The sequence below is a fragment of the Pristiophorus japonicus genome, chromosome 1, assembly GCF_044704955.1.
Source record: "Pristiophorus japonicus isolate sPriJap1 chromosome 1, sPriJap1.hap1, whole genome shotgun sequence".
Lineage (NCBI taxonomy): Eukaryota > Metazoa > Chordata > Chondrichthyes > Pristiophoridae > Pristiophorus > Pristiophorus japonicus.
This window is the reverse complement of record NC_091977.1, coordinates 480051198-480074260: the sequence shown is the minus strand read 5'-3', so window position 1 is coordinate 480074260 and position 23063 is coordinate 480051198. Positions and strand designations below refer to the sequence as shown.

The window sequence follows — 23063 nt, the reverse complement described above, 5'->3', positions numbered from 1 at the left end:
ATCCTCCGGCACCACTCCTGTAGCCAGGGAGGTTTGAAAAATGTTGATCAGAGTCTCTGCCATTATCTCCATTGCTTCTCTTAACAGCCTGGGATACATGTCATCTGGGCCTGGCAATTTATCCAATACATCTGTCAGGTTATCCAATGATTATTTTCCGGTTAATCCCTCAGGATATTCACTGATTTATATTCCAGTTAATTCCGCAGGCTATCTGGTGATTTATATTCCAGTTAATCCCTCAAGATATTCAGTGATTATCGTCCAGTAATTCTCTCTGGACATCCAGTGATATTTTCCAGAAATGCTGTTAGGATATTCAATTATACATTCCAGTAAATCCTTCAGGACATCTCGTGATTATATTGAATTAATTCCCTCAGAATATCAGGTGAATATATGCCAGTAAATCTGTCAAGTTATCCAATGATTATATTCTAGTACAAAAGCAAAATACTGCGGATGCTGGAATCTGAAATAAAAATAGAGAATGCTGGAAATCTCAGCAGGTCAGGCAGCATCTATGGAGAAACAAACAGAGTTAACGTTTCGGGTCCACGTCACTTCGTCAGAACTGCCAAATGTTCGAAAAGAGCACGTTCTTAGGCACTGAAAGGGGGATGGGTAGAAAGAAGAAAAGGGAAGGTCTGTGATGGAGTGGAAGGCAGGAGAGATTAGAGACAAAAGGGATGATGGACCGAATTGAAATAATAATGATAGGGGTTAGAAAAAGGTTAATCTGGAAAGGGTGTGAATGGCACAGTAGTGACCAACTGCCATTATAGACAAAGAGGGAAAAAAAGGGAAGAAAGAAGAAAAAAAAAACATAAGATAGGGGTTGCGGGGGAGAAAAGGGAGCTAAAGATGGCCAGAGGTTAAGCTCTGAAATTGTTGAACTCGATGTTGAGTCTAGAAGGCTATAAAGTGCCTAAACGAAAGATGAGATGCTGTTCCTCGAGCTTGTGTTGGGCTTCATTGGAACAGCGGAGGAGTCCAAGAACAGAGATATCAGAGTGAGAGTGGAGTGGAGAATTAAAGTAACAGGTGACCAGAAGCTCAGGGTCACACTAGTGGACTGAATGGAGGTGTTCAGCAAAGCGGTCACCCAATCTACGCTTGGTCGAACAGCGAATACAGTATACTAAATTGAAAGAAGTACAAGTAAATCGCTGTGTCATCTGGAAGGACTATTTGGGCCCCTGGGTAGTGGGAAGGGAGGAGGTAAAAGGGCAGGTGTTGCATCTCTTGCGCTTGCACAGGAAGGTGCCGTGGGAAGTGGAGGGACTGCTGGGGGTGACTGCGGAATGGACCAGGGTGTCACAGAGGAAATGGCCCCTTCAGAACACTGAGAGGGGAGGGGAGGAGAAAATGTGATTGGTGGTGGTATCATGCTGGAGGTGGCGGAAATGGCAGCGGATGATCTGTTGAACGTGGCGGCTGGTAGGGTGAAAGGGGAGGACAAAGGGAACCCTGTCGTGGTTCTGAGAGGGAGGGGAATGGGTGAGCGTAGAGGTGTGGGAAATAGAACGGACACGGTCGAGGGCCATGTTAACCACGACGGAGGGAAATCCTCGATTGATGAAAAAGGAAGACATGTCAGAGGCACTAATTTGAAAGATGGCGTCGTCAGAGCAGATACGTTGGAGACGGAGAAACTGGGAGAATGGAATGGAGTCCTTATAGGATGCGGACTGGAAGGAAATGTAGCTTAAGTAGCTGTGGGAGTTAGTGGGCCTATAGTGGATACTGGTCGAAAGTCTTTTTTTAACCTGTATCATTACCATTTCAATTCAGCCCATCATGCAGAGAGGACATACAAAACATATAAAATTCTGACGGGATTGGACAGGTTAGATGCAGGAAGAATGTTCCCGATGTTAGGGAAGTCCAGAACCAGGGGTCACAGTCTAACGATAAGGGGTAAGCCATTGAGGACCGAGATAAGGAGAAACTTCTTCACTCAGAGAATCGTGAACCTGTGGAATTCTCTACCACTGAAAGTTGTTGAGGCCAGTTTGTTAGATATATTCAAAAGGGAGTTAGATGTGGCCCTTACGGCTAAAAGGATCAAGGGGTATGGAGAGAAAGCAGGAATGGGGTACTAAAGTTGCATGATCAGCCATGGTAAAAAAAGGGATGAGGTCCTACGAAACGAATTTAAGGAGCTAGGAGCTAAATTAAAAAGTAGGACCTCAAAAGTAGTAATCTCGGGATTGCTACCAGTGCCACGTGCTAGTCAGAGTAGGAATCGCAGGATAGCGCAGATGAATACGTGACTTCAGCAGGGAGGGATTCAAATTCCTGGGGCATTGGAACCGGTTCTGGGGGAGGTGGGACCAGTACAAACCGGACGGTCTGCACCTGGGCAGGACCGGAACCAATGTCCAAGGGAGAGTGTTTGCTAGTGCTGTTGGGGAGGAGTTAAACTAATATGGCAGGGGGATGGGAACCAATGCAGGGAGACAGAGGGAAACAAAAAGGAGACAAAAGCAAAAGACAGAAAGGAGATGAGGAAAAGTGGAGGGCAGAGAAACCCAAGACAAAGAACAAAAAGGGCCACTGTACAGCAAAATTCTAAAAGGACAAAGGGTGTTAAAAAAACAAGCCTGAAGGCTTTGTGTCTTAATGCAAGGAGTATCCGTAATAAGATGGATGAATTAACTGTGCAAATAGATGTTAACAAATATGATGTGATTGGGATTACAGAGACATGGCTCCAGGATGATCAGGGCTGGGAACTCAACATCCAGGGGTATTCAACATTCAGGAAGGATAGAATAAAAGGAAAAAGAGGTGGGGTAGCATTGCTGGTTAAAGAGGAGATTAATGCAATAGTTAGGAAGGACATTAGCTTGGATGATGTGGAATCTATATGGGTAGAGCTGCAGAACACCAAAGGGCAAAAAACGTTAGTGGGAGTTGTGTACAGACCTCCAAACAGTAGTAGTGATGTTGGGGAGGGCATCAAACAGGAAATTAGGGGTGCATGCAATAAGGTGCAGCAGTTATAATGGGTGACTTTAATATGCACATAGATTGGGCGAGGCAAACTGGAAGCAATACGGTGGAGGAGGATTTCCTGGAGTGCAGAAGGGATGGTTTTCTAAACCAATATGTCGAGGAACCAACTAGGGGGGAGGCCATCTTAGACTAGGTGTTGTGTAATGAGAGAGGATTAATTAGCAATCTCGTTGTGCGAGGCCCCTTGGGGAAGAGTGACCATAATATGGTGGAATTCTGCATTAGGATGGAGAATGAAACAGTTAATTCAGAGACCATGGTCCAGAAGTTAAAGAAGGGTAACTTTGAAGGTATGAGGCGTGAATTGGCTAGGATTGATTGGCGAATGATACTGAAGGGGTTGACTGTGGATGGGCAATGGCAGACATTTAGAGACCGCATGGATGAACTACAACAATTGTACATTCCTGTCTGGCGTAAAAATAAAAAAGGGAAGGTGGCTCAACCGTGGCTATCAAGGGAAATCAGGGATAGTATTAAAGCCAAGGAAGTGGCATACAAATTGGCCAGAAATAGCAGCGAACCCGGAGACTGGGAGAAATTTAGAACTCAGCAGAAGAGGACAAAGGGTTTGATTAGGGCAGGGAAAATGGAGTACGAGAAGAAGCTTGCAGGGAACATTAAGACGGATTGCAAAAGTTTCTATAGATATGTAAAGAGAAAAAGGTTAGTAAAGACAAACGTAGGTCCCCTGCAGTCAGAATCAGGGGAAGTCATAACGGGGAACAAAGAAATGGCGGACCAATTGAACAAGTACTTTGGTTCGGTATTCACTCAGGAGGACACAAACAACCTTCCGGATATAAAAGGGGTCAGAGGGTCTAGTAAGGAGAAGGAACTGAGGGAAATCCTTATTAGTCGGGAAATTGTGTTGGGGAAATTGATGGGATTGAAGGCCGATAAATCCCCAGGGCCTGATGGACTGCATCCCAGAGTACTTAAGGAGGTGGCCTTGGAAATAGCGGATGCATTGACAGTCATTTTCCAACATTCCATTGACTCTGGATCAGTTCCTATCGAGTGGAGGGTAGCCAATGTAACCCCACTTTTTAAAAAAGGAGGGAGAGAGAAAACAGGGAATTATAGCCCGGTCAGCCTGACATCGATAGTGGGTAAGATGATGGAATCAATTATTAAGGATGTCATAGCAGTGCATTTGGAAAGAGGTGACATGATAGGTCCAAGTCAGCATGGATTTGTGAAAGGGAAATCATGCTTGACAAATCTTCTGGAATTTTTTGAGGATGTTTCCAGTAGAGTGGACAAGGGAGAACCAGTTGATGTGGTATATTTGGACTTTCAGAAGGCTTTCGACAAGGTCCCACACAAGAGATTAATGTGCAAAGTTAAAGCACATGGGATTGGGGGTAGTGTGCTGACGTGGATTGAGAACTGGTTGTCAGACAGGAAGCAAAGAGTAGGAGTAAATGGGTACTTTTCAGAATGGCAGGCGGTGACTAGTGGGGTACCGCAAGGTTCTGTGCTGGGGCCCCAGCTATTTACATTGTACATTAATGATTTAGACGAGGGGATTAAATGTAGTATCTCCAAATTTGCGGATGACACTAAGTTCGGAGGCAGTGTGAGCTGCGAGGAGGATGCTATGAAGTTGCAGAGCGACTTGGATAGGTTAGGTGAGTGGGCAAATGCATGGCAGATGAAGTATAATGTGGATAAATGTGAGGTTATCCACTTTGGCGGTAAAAACAGAGAGACAGACTATTATCTGAATGGTGACAGATTAGGAAAAGGGGAGGTGCAACGAGACCTGGGTGACATGGTTCATCAGTCATTGAAGGTTGGCATGCAGGTACAGCAGGCGGTTTAGAAAGCAAATGGTATGTTGGTCTTCACAGCGAGGGGATTTGAGTTCAGGGGCAGGGAGGTGTTACTACAGTTGTACAGGGCCTTGGTGAGGCCACACCTGGAGTATTGTGTACAGTTTTGGTCTCCTAACCTGAGGAAGGACATTCTTGCTATTGAGGGAGTGCAGCGAAGGTTCACCAGACTGATTCCCGGGATGGCGGGACTGACCTATCAAGAAAGACTGGATCAACTGGGCTTGAATTCACTGGAGTTCAGAAGAATGAGAGGGGACCTCATAGAAACGTTTAAAATTCTGATGGGTTTAGACAGGTTAGATGCAGGAAGAATGTTCCCAATGTTGGGGAAGTCCAGAACCAGAGGTCACAGTCTAAGGATAAGGGGTAAGCCATTTAGGACTGAGATGAGGAGGAACATCTTCACCCAGAGAGTGGTGAACCTGTGGAATTCTCTACCACAGAAAGTAGTTGAGGCCAATTCACTAAATATATTCAAAAAGGAGTTAGATGTAGTCCTTACTACTAGGGGGATCAAGGGGTATGGCGAGAAAGCAGGAATGGGGTATTGAAGTTGCATGTTCAGCCATGAACTCATTGAATAGCGGTGCAGGCTCGAAGGGCCGAATGGCCTACTCCTGCACCTATTTTCTATGTTTCTATTGCTTTTGTCTCTTTAATCTCTCCTACCATCCACCCTATCACAGACTTTCCCTTTTGTTCTTTCTTCCCCTCCCCCTTTCAGTGCTTAAGAATGTGCTCTTTTCGAACATTCGGCAGTTCTGGCGAAGGGTTGTCGACCCGAAACGTTAACTCTGTTTTTCTCTCGATAGATGCTACCTAACCCGCTGAGATTTTCAGCATTCTCTGTGATTATATTCTAGTAATTGTATCTAACAATTCCAGTAAATCTCAGGATATCCAGTGATATATTCCAGCAACTCTCTTTGGATATCCGATGATATATTCTAGCACAAAAATAAAATATTGCTGAATATCTGAAATAAAAACAGAAAACGCTGGAAACACTCAGCAGGTCAGGCAACATCTGCGGAGAAAGAAACAGAATTAACATTTCAGGTCGATGCCCTTTCATCAGAACTGGAAAATGTTACAGATGTAACAGGTTTTAAACAAGTACAGAGGCAGGGAAAGGGGGGAGGGGAGGAAAGAACAAAAGGGAAGGTCTGAGATAGGGTAGGCAGGAGAGTTTTAATGACAAAAGAAATGATGGTGGAAGGCAAAATGGGGTGGCAACAGGACAAGTAAAGAAACAAAAGCTAGGTCCCGTGTAAATGGGAATAGCTGAATCACCTTCTGTCCGAAAAAACGGTGACTATTTGTACTGTGCTTTTTCTGTTGAGTCCCCGCCCCCGATCCTCCCGCCTGGTCGAGTCCCCGCCCCCGATCCTTCCGCCTGGTCGAGTCCCCGCCCCCGATCCTCCCGCCTGGTCGAGTCCCCGCCCCCGATCCTCCCGCCTGGTCGAGTCCCCGCCCCCGATCCTCCCGCCTGGTCGAGTCCCCGCCCCCGATCCTCCCGCCTGGTCGAGTCCCCGCCCCCGATCCTCCCGCCTGGTCGAGTCCCCGCCCCCGATCCTCCCGCCTGGTCTAGTCCCCGCCCCCGATCCTCCCGCCTGGTCGAGTCCCCGCCCCCGATCCTCCCGCCTGGTCTAGTCCCCGCCCCCGATCCTCCCGCCTGGTCGAGTCCCCGCCCCCGATCCTCCCGCCCAAACTTGAATTGCCAGAACTGGAAGTGTGGCCCCGAACCGGAATCAATCCACCACGTGTGCTGCTGATGCTGCGAGAGCATGCCGATGGACCGAGCCTGCTTATCCTCCGCTGCCAAGCCTGCTGATCCTCAGAGGTGGCTAGGCGGGCGGGCGGGGAAAGAAGTGGCCGGGCGGGGAGAGAGAGAGAGTTGGACCGCAAGTAGCTGAGCCATGGTGGCGGTCGGCTAAGGGGGAGATAGAGAGCTTGGGGAGGGTGGTGGGGGAGGTGTAGTGAGAGAGAGCTTGGGGGGAGAGATAGATAGAGAGAGAGAGAGAGAGCTTGGGGTCTGCGGGGGGTGGGGAGAGAGCTTGGGGGGGGGAGAGAGCTTGGGGGGGGGGTATGAGAGAGATGGGGTGGGGGGGGAGAGAGAGACGGGGTGGGGGCGGGAAGAGAGAGACGGGGTGGGGGGGGGGGAAGAGAGATGGGGTGGGGGGGAAGAGAGAGAGACGGGGTGGGGGGGGGAAGGGAGAGAGACGGGGTTGGGGGGGAAGAGAGAGAGACGGGGTTGGGGGGGAAGAGAGAGAGACGGGGTGGGGGGGGAAGAGAGAGAGACGGGGTGGGGGGGGCGGAAGAGAGAGACGGGTTGCGGGGGGAAGAGAGAGAGACAGGGTGGCGGGGGGAAAGAGAGAGAGACGGGGTGGGGTTTGGAGGGGAGAGAGGTTTTTCCAATCCAGAAGTCACGACACTGTCACTATTCACTTTATACCCAATAAACCTGTTAACCATCCGCACACAATACCCCATCTATGGTGGGGGAAGGGGGGGCGGTCATGCACTTGCGCTGGTGTAAAGGACTTCAGCTGGCACGTAATGGCTTCTGGGGCGATCTATCATCTGTGGCTTCTGGAAGTCAAAGTGGATCGAGTTACAATTTGCGAAGTCAGTGAGAACTTGGGCTTGGCGGTTCCAGTTACACATTCCAGAGAAACTTCAGGGTGTGGCTTGTTCCCCAAGGGGACCAATCAGAGACAAGGCGCGTCCATTTTTACAGTGCAAATAAATGCGTCCACGGGGACAAATGGGGGCAGAGGTTATGATCGGAAATGTTGAACTCAATGTTGAGTCCGGAAGACTATAAAGGGTCCAATCGAAAGATGAGGAGCTGTTCCTCGAGGAAGTTGAGTCTGGGAGACTGTTATATATATTCCAGTAATTCTCTCTAGCTATCGAATGATATATTTCAGTAATTCTCTCTGGATATTGAGTGATGTATTCCAATAATTTTCTCTGGATATTGTGATATATTCCAGTAATTATCTCTGGATATTGAATGATATTTTGTAGAAATACTCTGGATATTGAGTGATACATTTCTGTTTTCTACATAGGCTAACCGTCGACAGGTCAGCTACGAAACTTTGACTGCAAATCAAATCCAAGATATTAAGGCTCAAGTTTGCAGATACCTGGATGGGACATTGGATGAAATTAATGTGAGTGACTGATTCAAACAATGTATATCAGCAGATATAGACCGATCCCACAATCATATTGGGGAGCCATGCTTTATTGCAAAACAGGTTGAAAATAGGGCTACTACACGAGTGGTGATTCTCCAATCCAAGCTCACTTCAAATACTGCTCCTGCTGGATTCAGTGAGTTTACCCTATTATGTGGTGTATATTGGACTAGTACTGTATTTATAGCCATGGCGCAGTCAGGGACGGATTAAGGGGGGCAGATGGGATAGTCGCCCGCGGCCCAAGCCTACAGTGGGGCCCATACAGGTTGGATTAAGGGTAAGGGTGAAGAGTATTGACGTAGCAAGAGCAGAGCGAAGCCGCGAGGGCTCAGGCGCATGTTATTCTCGACTTGATGTAATCAGACTCTAGATGCCCTTTTTCTAGAGATGCATTCCACACACAAATCAAGAGTGAAAAAAGGAAAGAGCACCAGCTACGCAAGGAGTAAAAGAGATGAGAAGTAGCTGAACTGCTTAAACTAGATAATTTTTACAACTAAACACTCAAGATCATGAAGATGAAAGCCAAGACGACACTGTGCAGTCAATTTGGACAACGAAATCACGAGTGGCACCGGACCTGGAGTTGGCCGAGTTGGAGCTCCAAGTCCAAAAAGTTGAAGATGAAAACCAACTGGCGCATACTGAGTTGAAAGAGGCGCAACTTACGAGTGACATTAGGCTGTGGGGAGACAATATCTTAGCAGACATGCAAAGCCATTGGATTGCAAAAGGTAGTGAGGACTGCCGAAACTGTGATAAAGACTTCCAAAACTCTGGTGTGATTCATGTCAAGGAAGGATGTCGCCGATACTGCTCGAAGTCCTTCTTCACATGTGTGCACCCACTGACACGGGAATGTGTGGAGCAAACATGGCTCTGTTAATCACCTTCAAATGGTAGAGTATAATGCTTTGCTTGCAAGGTCACAGCACGAACAAGTCGCCACTTTACTCATTGGAAGCATGGAGATGAGAGGCTTTCATCTCACGAAAACAGCACCAGCTTGGAGAAGCCATGGTAGTAATGTGCATTCGACGAGCAGGCACTGGTTGTGTGGATGGTTATATTGTCTTCCGGTTTGAAAATGAACAGCAGTACTGGCGCAAGGTGCTAGAGCGGGCTGTCTGTGTGATAATGTTTCTCTGTAAACGAGGTCTTTCATTGCGAGGCAGAGGTGAAATCATTAGGGGTCCAAGTTATGGTAATTATCTAGGTGTGTTGGAGGTTCTCATAAACCACGATGCATTTCTTGCTGAACACATCAAGCGATTCGCCAACAAAGGCAAGGGGCATAGTTCATACTTGTCTTCCACCAATTGTGAAGAACTGATTAGTCTGATAGATGGCAAAGTACTTGAGACAATTATCCAGGAATTGAAATCAGCAAAGTTCTATTCAATATCTGTTGATTCAATGCCAGACGTCACACACTCAGATCAGCTGACATTTGTCGTCCGCTATGTTCAATCGACTGGTCCTAAAGAAAAGTTCCTCAAGTTCTTGCCGATAATCAGTCATATTGGACAAGCAATAGCAGAAATAACACTGGCCTTTCTGGATGAGAATGGAATCAACATACAAAATTGTCATGGACAATCTTATGATGTGCTTCAAATATGATGAGTGGGAAATACATTGGTGTCCAAACTATCATCAAAGAGCAATGTCCATATGCGACGTTTATACTATGCGCAGCACACATACTCAGCCTTGTGAGGAAAAACAGTGCCGAATGCAGCCCAGTGATCGTCAGATTTTTTGTCATTGCACAAAAGTTGCACACTTTTCTCTCTGCATTGACATATCGCTGGTGACTGCTTTATGAAAAACGAAAGCTTCCTCATAAGTCAACCCCGTCATCCCCGGAATACTCGCCACTTGCCTGGATGAGTGCAGCTCCGACAACACTCAAGAATATAAGAACAGAAGTAGTAAGAGCAGGAGGAGGCCATACGACCCCTCGAGCCTGCTCCACCATTTAATAAGATCATGGCTGATCTGATCATGGACTCAGCTCCACTTTCCCGCCCGCTCCCCATAAGCCTTTATCCCCTTATCATTTAAGAAACTGTTTATTTCTGTCTTAAATTTATTCAATGTCTCAGCTTCCACAGCTCTCTGAGGCAGCAAATTCCACAGATTTACAACCCTCTGAGAGAAGAAATTTCTCCTAATTTCTGTTTTAAATGAGCAGCCCCTTATTCTAAGATCATGCCCTCTAGTTCTAGTCTCCCCCATCAATGGAAACATCCACCTTATCAAGCCCCCTCATAATCTTATACGTTTCGATAAGATCACCTCTCATTCTTCTGAATCCCAATGAGTAGAGGCCCAACCAACTCAACCTTTCCTCATAAGTCAACCCCCTCATCCCCAGAATCAACCTAGTGAACCTTCTCTGAACTGCCTCCAAAGCAAGTATATCCTTTCGTAAATATGGAAACCAAAACTGCACGCAGTATTCCAGGTGTGGCCTCACCAATACCCTGTCCAACTGTAGCAAGACTTCCCTGCTTTTATACTCCATCCCCTTTGCAATAAAGGCCAAGATACCATTGGCCTTCCTGATCACTTGTTGTACCTGCATACTATTCTTTTCTGTTTCATGCACAAGTACCCCCAGGTCCCGCTGTACTGTAGCACTTTGCAATCTTTCGCCATTTAAATAATAACTCACTCTTTGATTTTTTTTCTGCCAAAGCGCATGATCTCACACTTTAAAACATTATACTCCATTTGCCCACTCACTTAGCCTGTTTATGTCCTTTTGCAGATTTTTTGTGTCCTCCTCACACATTGCTTTTCTTCCCATCTTTGTATCGTCAGCAAACTTGGCTACATTACACTCAGTCGCTTCTTCCAAGTCGTTTATATAGATTGTAAATAGTTGGGGTCCCAGCACTGATCCCTGCGGCACTCCATTAGTTACTGGTTGCCAACCAGAGAATGAACCATTTATCCCGACACTTTGTTTTCTGTTAGTTAGTCAATCCTCTATCCATGCTAATATATTACCCCGTGAACTTTTATCTTGTGCAGTAACCTTTTATGTGGCATCTTGTCAAATGCCTTCTGGAAGTCCAAATACACCACATCCACTGGTTCCCCTTTATCCACCCTGTTCGTTACATCTTCAAAGAACTCCAGCAAATTTGTCAAACATGACTTCCCCTTCATAAATCCATGCTGACTCTGCCTGACCATGCTGATTTTGCTTTTCCAAATGTCCTGCTACTGCTTCTTTAATAATGGACTCCACAACATTTCCCCAACCACAGATGTTAGGCTAACTGGTCTATAGTTTCCTGCTTTTTGTCTGCCTCCTTTTTTATATAGGGACATTACATTTGTAGTTTTCCAATCTGCTGGGATCTCTCCAGAATCAGGGAATTTTGGTAAATTACAACCAATGCATCCACTATCCCTGCCGCTACTTCTCTTAAGACCCTAGGATGCAAGCCATCTGCCTTTATTCCCATTATCTTACTGAGTACCACCTTCTTAGTGATTGTGATTGTGTTAAGTTTCTCCCCCCACTATAGCCCCTAGATTATCCACTGTCGGAATATTGTTAGTGTTCTCTACCGTAAAGACTGATACAAAATATTTGTTCAGAGTTTCTGCCATCTCCATGTTCCCCATTACTAATTCCCTGGTCTCGTCCTCTAAGGGACCAACATTTACTTTAGCCACCCTTTTCCTTTTTATATACCGATAGAAACTCTTGCTATTTGTTTTTATATTTTGTGCTAGTTTACTTTCATAGTCTATCTTCCCTTTCTTAATCATTTTTTTAGTCGTTCTTTACTGGCTTTTAAAAGCTTCCCAGTCTTCTGTCCTCCCATTAATTTTGGCCACATTGTATGCCCTTGTTTTTAATTGGATACCGTCCTTTATTTCTTTAGTTAGCCATCGACACCAACCAGGATAAAGCAGCCCACTCGATTGGCACCCCAAACATTCACTCCCTCTACCACCGACACACCATGGCTGCAGTGTTTACCATCCACAAGATGCACTGCAGTAACTCGCTACGGCTTCTTCAACAGAAACCCCAAACCCGCGACCTCTACCACCTAGAAGGACGACGGCAGCAGGCGCATGGAAACACCATCACCTGCAAGTTCCCTCCGTGTCACAGACCATCCTGACCTGTGTTCCTTGTAATTTATTTTGGTCCTGCACAGCCCCTTTAGTTGTGTCAGCTTTCCATCTGTACAACAATGCTGCCAGGAAATAACTCAATATTTCCTTCCGCCGAAGGTGACTTACCCATGAACCCCAGCCAAAATACCTGGGCGTCACCCTGGGCAGGACTCGCACCTATCGGCTTCATCTCACCAACACTGGCTAAAAAATAAAAAGCAGGGTGAACTTGGTCTGGAAACTCACTGGAATGTCATGGGGGAGCACAGCCTGAACATTTCGCACCGCAATAGTGGCCCTAGTCTACTCTGGTGCAGAATATTACTCTGCTTCATGGTCCTGCAGCCAAAGATCGTGGACGTGCAGCTAAAAACCACCCTGAGGATGGTGTCAGGGACGCTTAAGTCCACTCCAACTGAGTGGCTGTTGATGCTGCCCCACATTGTCCTGCCTGTCATTCGCCACGACGTTACCGTGCTCCATGAATTGGAAAAAAATCATGACCTTCGCATTCAGGAAAATTCTAAAAACCCACCATGAAAGCACTTAAAATCGCACCGGCCATTCTGGGAAACAGTAGCCAATATTCATGCAGCTGGTATCAACCCACTTTCCAAATGGGCAGAATCGTGGGACGCATGCAACATAAAGTGTTATGTTCAGAATAACTCCATAAGATTGTATGCTGTAAGCTTAAACTGTTGTGACCTTGGTCTCTTTAATGTAACTCCAGAGCGAGGAAGCAGCATGGTAGACTGCCCTTTATACCTGCTTGCCCAGGGTGTGCAGGTGACCCTTGGATCTCCAACAGGTGCGCCCCCTGGTGGCAAGTCTTACACACTAGTAAAGGTTACATACATAACATCACTCCTGCCCCAAAGTCTTAGTTTCGAGTTATTTATAAGTTGAGGCGATCCGGGGCTCTACGTTCCCGGGTTGATCGCCTGAGTTGAAGTCCTGGCATGGATGAGTCAGTCGGATCACTGCTGCACTGCAGCGCGACTGGTCTGATCGGACTGTCGGGCATGGTGGGTTCATCCTCGTGGTTGACCGCGAGGTCGATTGCTGGTTGGGTGTGTGTTGGTGGCTCAATGATGCTAATGTCCTCTTCAAACTGTTCTCGGTTATCAGTGAATCGCAGTTTGGTCCGATCCAAATGCTTTCTGCACATTTGTCCATTCAAAAGTTTGACAACAAATACTCTATTCCCCTCCTTGGCTAAAATAGTGCCAGCAACACATTTGGGACCATGACTGTAATTAAAAACAAACACCGGGTCATTAACCTCTATCATGCGATACAGCCATGCGGTCGTGGTACACGTTATGCCGGTGATGCCAGGTTTCTACATGATCATTGAGATTCGGGTGGACTAAGGAGAGCCTGGTTTCTCGCTTTATTAACAATTCTGCAGGAGAAACACCAGTAAGCGAGTGGAGTTGTGTCCTGTAGCTGAGCAGAACCCGAGATAACCGGGTTTGCAGAGAACCGCCCATCATGCGTTTCAAGCTCTGCTTGATAATTTGGACTGCCTGTTCCGCTTGACCATTGGATACGGGCTTAAACGGGGCAGACCTGACATGCTTGATGCCGTTGCGGGCCATGAACTCGTTGAATCCCGAGCTGGTGAAACATGCTCCATTGTCACTAACAAGGACGTCAGGCAAACCATGGGTGGTGAATGTGGCCCGGAGGCTTTCGATGGTGACAGTGGACGTACATGATGACATTATTATACATTCAATCCATTTAGAGTAAGCATCCACTGCTATTAGGAACATCTTTCCTAGAAAGGGGTCAGCGAAATCTATGTGGACCGTGGACCATGGTTTGGAGGGTCATGACCACAGACTCAGTGGGGCCTCCCTTGGTGCAATGCTTAACTGTGAGCAAGTGTTACATTGGTGTACGCATGACTCCAATTCCGAGTCAATGCTGGGCAACCAAACGTGCGATCTGGCGACAGCCTTCATCATGACTATATCTGGGTGGGTACTGTGTAGGTCATGTATAAACGTTTCCCTTCCTTTTTTTGGCAAAACCCCGCGATTCCCCCATAGGAGACAATCCGAATGGATGGACATTTCATCCTTGCGTCGGCAAAACGGCTTAATTTCATCTTTCAATTCCCCGGGAACAGCCGACCAGCCCACATTTAAGGACGCAGCTTTTTACTAGTGATAGCACAGGGTCCTGCCTAGTCCAGGTCCTGATCTGTCGAGCCGTGACAGGTGATCCCTCGCTCTCAAAAACATCCATTACAAGAAGCAAGTCTGAGGGTTGTGTAATTTCCACTCTGGTGGTGGGCAATGGTAGCCAACTGAGGGCATCAGCACAGTTCTCATAGCCTGGTCTGTGATGGATTACATAGTCATACGCAGACAATGTTAGTGCCCATCTTTGGATGCGGGACGAAGCATTGGTGTTAATACCTTTGCTTTCTGAGAACAGTGAAATGAGCAGTTTGTGGTTGGTTTTGAGCTCGAACCGGAGTCCAAATAGGTATTGGTGCATTTTCTTAACCCCGTATATGCATGCTAATGCTTCTTTCTCAACCATAGTGTCAGCTCTTTCAGCCTTAGATAAACTTCTGGACGCATATGCAACCAGTTGCAGTTTGCCTGACACATTGGCTTGCTGTAACACACAACCGTCTCCGCACGAAGATACATCACAAGCTAGTACTAAATGTTTACATGGGTCATACAATATAAATAACTTGTTAGAGCTTAGCAGGTTTGTGGCCTTATTAAAGGCTGTCTCTTAAGGTTTACCCGAAACCCAGTCGTCATCCTTGAGTAGCAATAAATGCAAAGGTTCCAGCAAAGTGCTCAACCCCGGTAGAAAGTTACCAAAATAGTTGAGTCCCAGGAACGAACGCAGCTCCGTCACAATCTGTGGTCTGGGTGCATTCTTGATGGCCTCCGTCTTAGAGTCCGTGGGTCTGATGCCGTCTGCCGCAATCTTTCTCCCCAGAAATTTGACCTTGGCACCAGGAAAACACACTTGGAGCGTTTCAGCCTGAGCCCCATTGTCCAGTTGCTTTAGAACCTCTTCTAGGTTGTGCAAGTGTTTGGTGGTGCTGCGACCAGTGATCAGGATGTCGTCTTGAAACACCACGGTGTGCGGAACCTATTTCAGCAGACTCTCCATGTTCCTTTGGAAAATAGTCGCAGCCGAGCGAATCTCAAAGGGGCATCTGTGATATATGAACAGTCCTTTGTGCGTGTTGATGCACGTCAATTTTTTCGAAGGTTCAGCTAGCTCCTGTGTCATGTAAGCAGAGGTTAGATCCAGCTTGGTGAACAACTTCCCCCTGATAGCGTTGCGAACGGGTCATCCGCTTTGTGTAGTGGGTACTAGTCCTGTAATGAGACTTGGTTGATCGTTACCTTGTTGTCCCCGCAGATTCTGACCGTCCCATCACTTTTCAACACTGGAACAATTGGACTGGCCCACTCGTTGAACTCGACTGGCGATATGATTCCCTCTTGTTGAAGTCTATCCAGCTCGATCTCGACTTTCTCTCGCATCATATATGGAACTGCTCGGGCCTTGTGATTAACGGGCTGTGCATCGGGGACTAGATGGATCTGCATTTGACGCCTGTGAAATTGACGATGCCTGGCTCAAATAACGACGGGAGTTTGTTTAGCACTTGGGCACACGAGGCGTCATCCACCAAAGACAGTGGTTTGATGTCGTCCCAGTTCCATCGGATCTTTCCTAGCTAGCTTCTGCTGAACAACGTTGGGCCATTGCCTGGTACAATCCATAGTGATAAATCATGCACAGTTCCATCGTACGATACCTTCACTGCCGCACTGCCAATGATTGGTATGAGCTCTTTTGTGTAAGTGCGCAGCTTTGTGTGAATCGGGCTTAGGTTTGGCCTTTGTGCCTTGTTGCACCACAGTTTCTCAAAAGCCTTCTGGCTCATAACTAACTGACTCACCCCCATGTCCAATTCCATGGAAACTGGAATGCTGTTTAATTTGACTTTCAACGTTATCGGAGGGCTTTTGTTGGTGAAGGTGTGTACCCCATACATTTCCTCTTCAGCCTCGGGTTGAGTTGCCTCTCTTACTCGTTCAGCGTGATCCGCGCCGGATCGATCATCTTCTGCCGACTCTGCCACATGGTGAGTCGCAGTACATTTATACATTCGTTGGCGGTGCCCCATTGTTCCACAGCCCTTGTACACGTAGTGCTTGAATCGACATTGATGGACCGTCGCAGCGCCAACATGGTGTTAATGGATTCGCATTCACACCCCACAGCGGAGTCATCCTAGATCTGGCCTCTGCAGGCGTGTAGACCCATGTAGTCTGTCTGCTGAAGGCATTATTTTATGCACAGTACTTGCCGGTGAGCTTCGATGCTGCAAAGATACCTGTTTAGTGTTATTGTTCGTAGACATGAAAACCTGGGCTATTGTGATGGCCTTGATCAGATCGGCAGACAGCAGTTTGCGAAGATTGACCTCGTGGCCAATTCCAAGCACGAAAAAGTCCCGCAACATTTCCCCCAAAAATCCAGCAAATATGCATGCAAGGCATCTTTGGTCGGCGACATAGCTCGCCACGTTCTGACCCTCGGAACGGTGGTGCATGTAAAAGCGATATGTGGCCATTAAGATGCTCTCCTTCGGTTTGAGGTGTTCCCGAACCAGCGTGCAGAACTTTGCATATGTCTTGTCCGTTGGTTTCGTCGGTGCTAGCAGATTTTTGACGAGGCCATATATCATGGACCCACAAACGGTGAGGAGAATCGCCCTGCGCTTGACCGTGGTATCTTCCATATCCAGCTTGTTGGCCACGAAGTACTGGTCAAGACGCTCAATCATCACCCTCAACAAATCTCTCAAGAATACCAACGGCAGCCATAACCGTGTGAACGTTCGTGATCTGTTACTTGTTGCTAATTGTTATTTTCAGAATAACTCCACAAGACTGTTTGCTGCAAGCTCAAACTGTTGTGACCTTGGTCTCTTTAATATAACTCCAGAGTGAGGAAGCAGCATGGTAGTCTGCCTTTTATACCTGCTTCCCTGGGGTGTGCAGGTGACCCTTGGGTCTCCAACAGGTGTGCCCCCTGATGGCAAGTCTTACACACTAATAAAGTTTACATACATAACATAAAGAACCAACTCCTCATCATTGACCCAGTAGCAGAGATCCCTGGCATCGATCTCCCTCGAAGAAAATGGACCATGCTCAACTGAATCCGCACAGGGCACGGACAATATGGCCACCTGCTGCATAGGTGGAAGATGAGAGACAACCCAAAGTGCAACTGTGGTCATGAGTCCCAGACCATGGAACACTTCACATCAATCTGCCCACTAAATTCTGTTGCAGGAGGCACCACATTTCTCCACTTGGCATCTCAGGAGGCAATCGAATGGTAGCCAAACTCGATGTCCCATTATAAGCTTTTCCCGTCATACGAAAGTAGTAATTAGTATTGAATTTCTTGCAGCACTGGATCCAGGTCCTCGGGGATTGACTCCTGGCATTGATTGCCACGATTATCTGCTCCCAGTGCCTTCTGAGCATGAGTCTAGAGGGCCACCTGGCCCCCTGCGGATTCAGGACACCTCTCCTCCTTTCCACTTTCTCCACCAAGGCATCCAATGCAGTGTCGTAAAACTTTGGAGCACGCTATCTCCCGTGTTTACCAGGTTAGCATCAGTTGTAAAACAACTTCCAGCACCTGCTTCAGCCACAATGCACCTCGGCTTTAAGAGGTGCAGGCTAGCTTTAAGTAATACATGCTAGCTTTAATTAGTGCTAATCTCTGATGATTTTTGTCCCCCTGCTGATGTGTGCAGTCAATCAACAGCGCGGTTAGCGTTTTCTGCATGCTGCAATCATATTAATCAGCAGGTTACATGAAGTTGGCTTGCTGCCTGCATCACATTAAATGGGTGCGGATTAATTGCACATCGTGATCCCCGTGCCCGTTTTTGGATGCTGTTGACCGTGAGGCCCCCTTAGCTTTGGCCTTACAGCATGTCACTGACGTGCACCAAGCTGCTCTCCAGCAGAGTGGTAGGAGTGAAGTGCAGCTGGCCCATGAGAGGGGCGATGGCGAAAGAGGACGTGGAAGTGGGAACTCCACTCAAAACTCTCCCACTTCTCACCCGTCTTTTTCTTCCTCTTCCTCGGATTCATCCACAGACGATGTATGTTCAGTGCCTTGTTTCTCCTGTAGCTCTAATTCTTGCTGCTGCACAATGTCGTGTAAAGCACAGCACGTTACAATCATTTTGGAGACCCTGGGTGGCGAGTGCTGACGGGTGCCTTCAAATCTGTCCAGGCACCCAAAGCATATCTTGAGCAGTACAATCGCTTGCTCAATAACATATTTGGTTGTCATATGGCTTTCGTTGTACTGCTCTTGGGTTTCATTGGTTAGGTTTCTCATGGGTGTCATTAGCCAAGTTTGAAGGGGGTATCCTTTGTCTCCTACCAGCCATCCCTTAAGTCTACTTGCAGATCCAAAGAGGTTGGGAAGCTTGGACTGCCACAGGATGAAAGCATCATGGTAGCTCCCTAGGAATTTGGCGCACATATACAAAAACTTTTTTTTATGGTTGCATACCAGCTGAACATTGATAGAATGTAATACCTTGTGGTTTACGAATACTCCTGGCTGATCTGGGAGTGAATGGATTCCCACATGTTTGCAGCTGATGACACCATGCATTTGTGGGAAGGAAGATCCAGAAGCAAAGAAGTTGAGGGCAGTGGTGACTTTCACAGCCACTGGTAATGTGCAGACACTCGGTCCAGCAGGGAACAGGTCTTCTTCTAGGAGGCTACAGATATCTGCCACCACCTGATGCAACAACCTCAGCCTCCAGAAGCACTAGTCAAGGAAGCTGAGCCTCTGCCTGCTATATGGGTAGTGTGTCTTGCGAGCTTGACCCCTCTGCTGCTGCCCTCTCTGCCGGTCTCTCCACAGCAGGATGTTGCTGCTGGTGCTCCCCTCTCTGCTGACTACCTGCAGTGGTGGGAATTAGATGTGTCTCACTCCATCTTTAATAAAAAGAGAAAATATATGGTGGGAAGTGCAAGATCATGGTACCTAGCACGGGCAAATGGTGGTCTACGCTACAATTTTCAGGTCACTAGAAATTGGGCAGTAACAATTCACACTGGATCATAATAGGGTCAGAAGACCTGTTTTCAGGAGTGACCACAGGTGCTGAACCTGAGAAATTATCCAATCCAGACCCATGAAATTTCCAATATCTATCATGGGTATGGTAGTGTTGCGGTTATGTTACTGGACTGAGCAGGGAATGAAGTCATAACATTAAAAATTTACTGCTGTGTTTGAGAACGCTGATGATCTTCAAACTAACCGTTTATCCAATTTTTTTCTTAAAGGTCACAAACCTCAGGCAACTCCGCGAGTCCTTTGCACAGTTCAAGATCATTGTGCAGTAAGTCCTGATGTATGCTTTTTTTAGAATCATAGAATAGTACAGCACAGAAGGAGGCCATTTGGCCCATCGAGACTGCGCCGGCTCTTTCGAAGAACAATCCAGTTAGTTGACTCCCTCGCTCTTTCCCCAAGTCCCTGCAATTTTTTTCTCCTTCAAGTATTTATCCAATTCCCTTTTGAAGGCTACTATTGAACCTGTATCCACCATCCTATCAGGCAGTGCATTCCAAATCCTAACCACTCATTGTGTAAAAAAAGTTTTTCCTCATGTCTGATTCTTTTGCCAATCACCTTAAATCTGTGCCTTCTCATTATTGACCCTTCAGCCATTGGAAACAGTTTCTCCTTATTCATTCTATCTAAATCTTTCATGATTTTAAACACTTCTCTCAAATCTCCTCTTAGCCTTCTCTGCTCCAAGGAGACCAATGCCAGCTTGTCTAGCCTATCCATGTAACTATATTCCCTCATCCCTGGAACCATTCTAGTAAATCTATTCTGTAACCTCCAAAGCCTTCACGTCCTTCCCAAACTGTGGTGCCCAGAATTGGACACAATACTCTAGCTGGGGCCAAACTAGTGTTTTATATAGGTTTAGCATAACTTCCTGGCTTTTTTACTCTATGCCTCTATTTATAAAGCCCAGGATCTCATATACTTTATTTGCTGCTTTGTTAACCTGTACTGCCACCTTCAAAGATTTGTGCACAAATACCCCCAGGTCTCTCTGTTCTTGCACTCCCTTTAATATTGTACCATTTAGTATTAATGGTCTCTCCTCATTCTTCCTACCAAAATGTATCAACTCACACTTCTCTGTTGAATTTCATATGCCATGGGCTAGAAATTCTGTAGCGCCACGATCGGGGCACTAACTTTTAAATAGTAGCGCCAGTCACTAATAATTCTCTCCTGCCGGAAACTTCAGCTTTAGCGCTCCAAGAGGAAAGTGGAGCACTAAATCAAGCACTTACCATTTCTCTTAGGGCACTCAAGTCTGAGAGTGGGGCGCTAGCAGCAAAGCACTGAACAATTTGGAACACATTGCTAATGGCATCAGAACTGCATCCCTTGCTTAAAGGGAAGGGCCAATGATAGTTCACAACCTACTTGTCAGCAGTTCTGCATTGCAAGGCAATCTGTGCGACTGCCATTACAGCCCCAAACACTCTCACAATGTGGAGGGCTTGGACATCTTGCAGCAATGAAACACCAAAAACTTTGAGCAGGCACCAGACTGGTGCAAATAATAACGGTTGGCATACCTGAAAACCAGTCCCTTTAATTAGCACTCCCCAAGTGGCCGGCTGAGTTGACAACGCCTCCTCTTCCTGCCGTTGTTGACTCCTAGCGATACAGCAGGGGGCGGGAGGCAATTTCACATCCGGGGCGATAATGTGGCACTGGCCACTTTATGACATCACGATCTGCGAGGCATTAGAGGCCCAGGTGGTACCTGCACTGAAGTTTGCAGATGTCGCTACGTTCGTCACACCCGACCGCTCACCCCTTAGCTCCCCATTAGCGCCCACCCCAGGTGCTAATGGGGGTGCTATGCAGCCGAATTTCTCCCTCCATGTGTCCATCCATTCCACCAGCTGTCTATATCTTCTTGAAGTTTATTGCTATCTCCCTCACTGTTGACTACATTTCCAAGTTTCGTGTTATCTGCACATTTTGAAATTGCGCTCTGTACCCCCAAGTCCAAGTCACTAATGTATATCAAAAGGAGCAGTGGTCCGAGTATTGAACCTTAGGGAACTCCACTGCATATCTCCCTGAAGTCCAAAAACAGCCATTCACCACAACTCTCTGTTTTCTATCCCTCTGCCAATTTTGTATCCATGCTGCTACTGTCCCTTTTATCCCATGGGCTTCAATTTTGCTAACAAGCCTAGTATGTGGTATTTTATCAAACGCCTTTTGAAAGTCCAATGTACACAACAACTACATTGCCCTCATCCATCCTCTCTATTACCTCATCAAAAAATTCAATCAAGTTCGTCAAACACGATTTGCCCTTAACAAATCCATGCTGGCTCTCCTTTATTAGTCCATGCTTGTCCAAGTGGCTGTTAATTTTCTCGCGGTTTCCAAAAGCTTCCCCACCACTGATGTTAAACTGACTAGCCTGTAATTGCCAGGTTTATTTTTCTCTCCTTTTTTGAATAAGGATGTAACATTAGCAATCCTCCAGTCCTTTGGGACCACCCCTGTTTCTAAAGAGGATTGGAAGATTGTGGCCAGTACCTCCACAATTTCTACCCTTACTTCCTTCAGTAACCTAGGATGCATTCTATCCGGACCGGGTGACTTATCCACTTTAATACCGTCAGCCTGTCTAGTGCCTCCTCTTTATCTACTTTTATTTCATCCAATGTCCTTGCAACCCCCTCTTTTACCATAGATTTGGCAACGTCCTCTTGGTAAACACCGATGCAAAGTACTCATTTTAATATGTCACTACTTATCTGTAGAATACTCCATGAGGCCTGGTGCTGTACTTGAACTGCTGTGACCTTAGTCTCTTTATTGTAACTGCAGAGTGCCTTCCCCGCGTGGTGACCAGCCTTTTATACAGCTCCTGCCTGGGCCTCCCACAGTTGCACCCTCTAGTGGTACCAGCATAGTATATACAGAGTATACATATTTGACAACATTTCCCCCGCACCCCCCACCAAAGTCTTTGATGCGAGTTAGTTACAGATTGAGGCGATCCGGAACACTGTGCTCCCTGGTTGATCGTCTGAGTGTCACTTCTGACATGTGTTAGTTGGTCGGGCCACTGCTGTCTTGTAGCGCTATTGGTCTGAAAGGACTGTTGGATCATCCTCGTGGTTGGCAGCGAAGTCTGTTGCTGATTGGGTGTGTGTAGGTGGATCGCTGAAGGTAAGGTCCTCTCTCGGTAGTTCCTGGTTACCTGTAAATCGCAATTTGGTCTGGTCCAAATGCTTTCTGCACGTTTGTCCATTAAGCAGTTTGACAACAAACACTGTATTCCCCTCCTTGGCTAAAACAGTGCCAGTGACCCATTTTGGGCCATGACCGTGATTCAGCACAAACACGGGTTGTTTACATTGATGTCGCGTGATACAGCCGCGCGATCATGGTACATGTTTTGCCGATAACGCTTGGTTTCCACCTGATCGTTGAGGTCAGGGTGGTCTAAGGAGAGCCTGGTTTTCAGTGCACTTTTCATTCGTAACTCCGCAGGGGGGAGCCCGGTAAGCGAGTGGGGTCGTGTCCTGTAATTGATCAGCACCCGGGATAGGCGGGTTTGTAAGGAGCCTTCCGTGACACGTTTCAAGCTCTGCTTTGTGGTTTGGACTGCCCGCTCCGCTTGGCCGTTGGATGCGGGCTTGAACGGGGCAGACCTGACATGCTT

The 23063-nt window shown here is 46.9% G+C and overlaps 1 protein-coding gene across 2 annotated transcripts in view; it reads left to right on the top strand.

Annotated features, from left to right (window-relative positions):
- Nucleotides 1-23063, top strand: part of kif9 (kinesin family member 9) — a 233918-nt gene that overhangs the window by 85813 nt on the left and 125042 nt on the right. For both annotated transcript variants that reach the window (XM_070894741.1, XM_070894730.1), the window contains exons 12-13: nt 7940-8044; nt 19621-19676. In XM_070894741.1, the coding sequence (XP_070750842.1) occupies nt 7940-8044; nt 19621-19676 (161 nt within the window). The remainder of the gene's footprint in view (nt 1-7939; nt 8045-19620; nt 19677-23063) is intronic.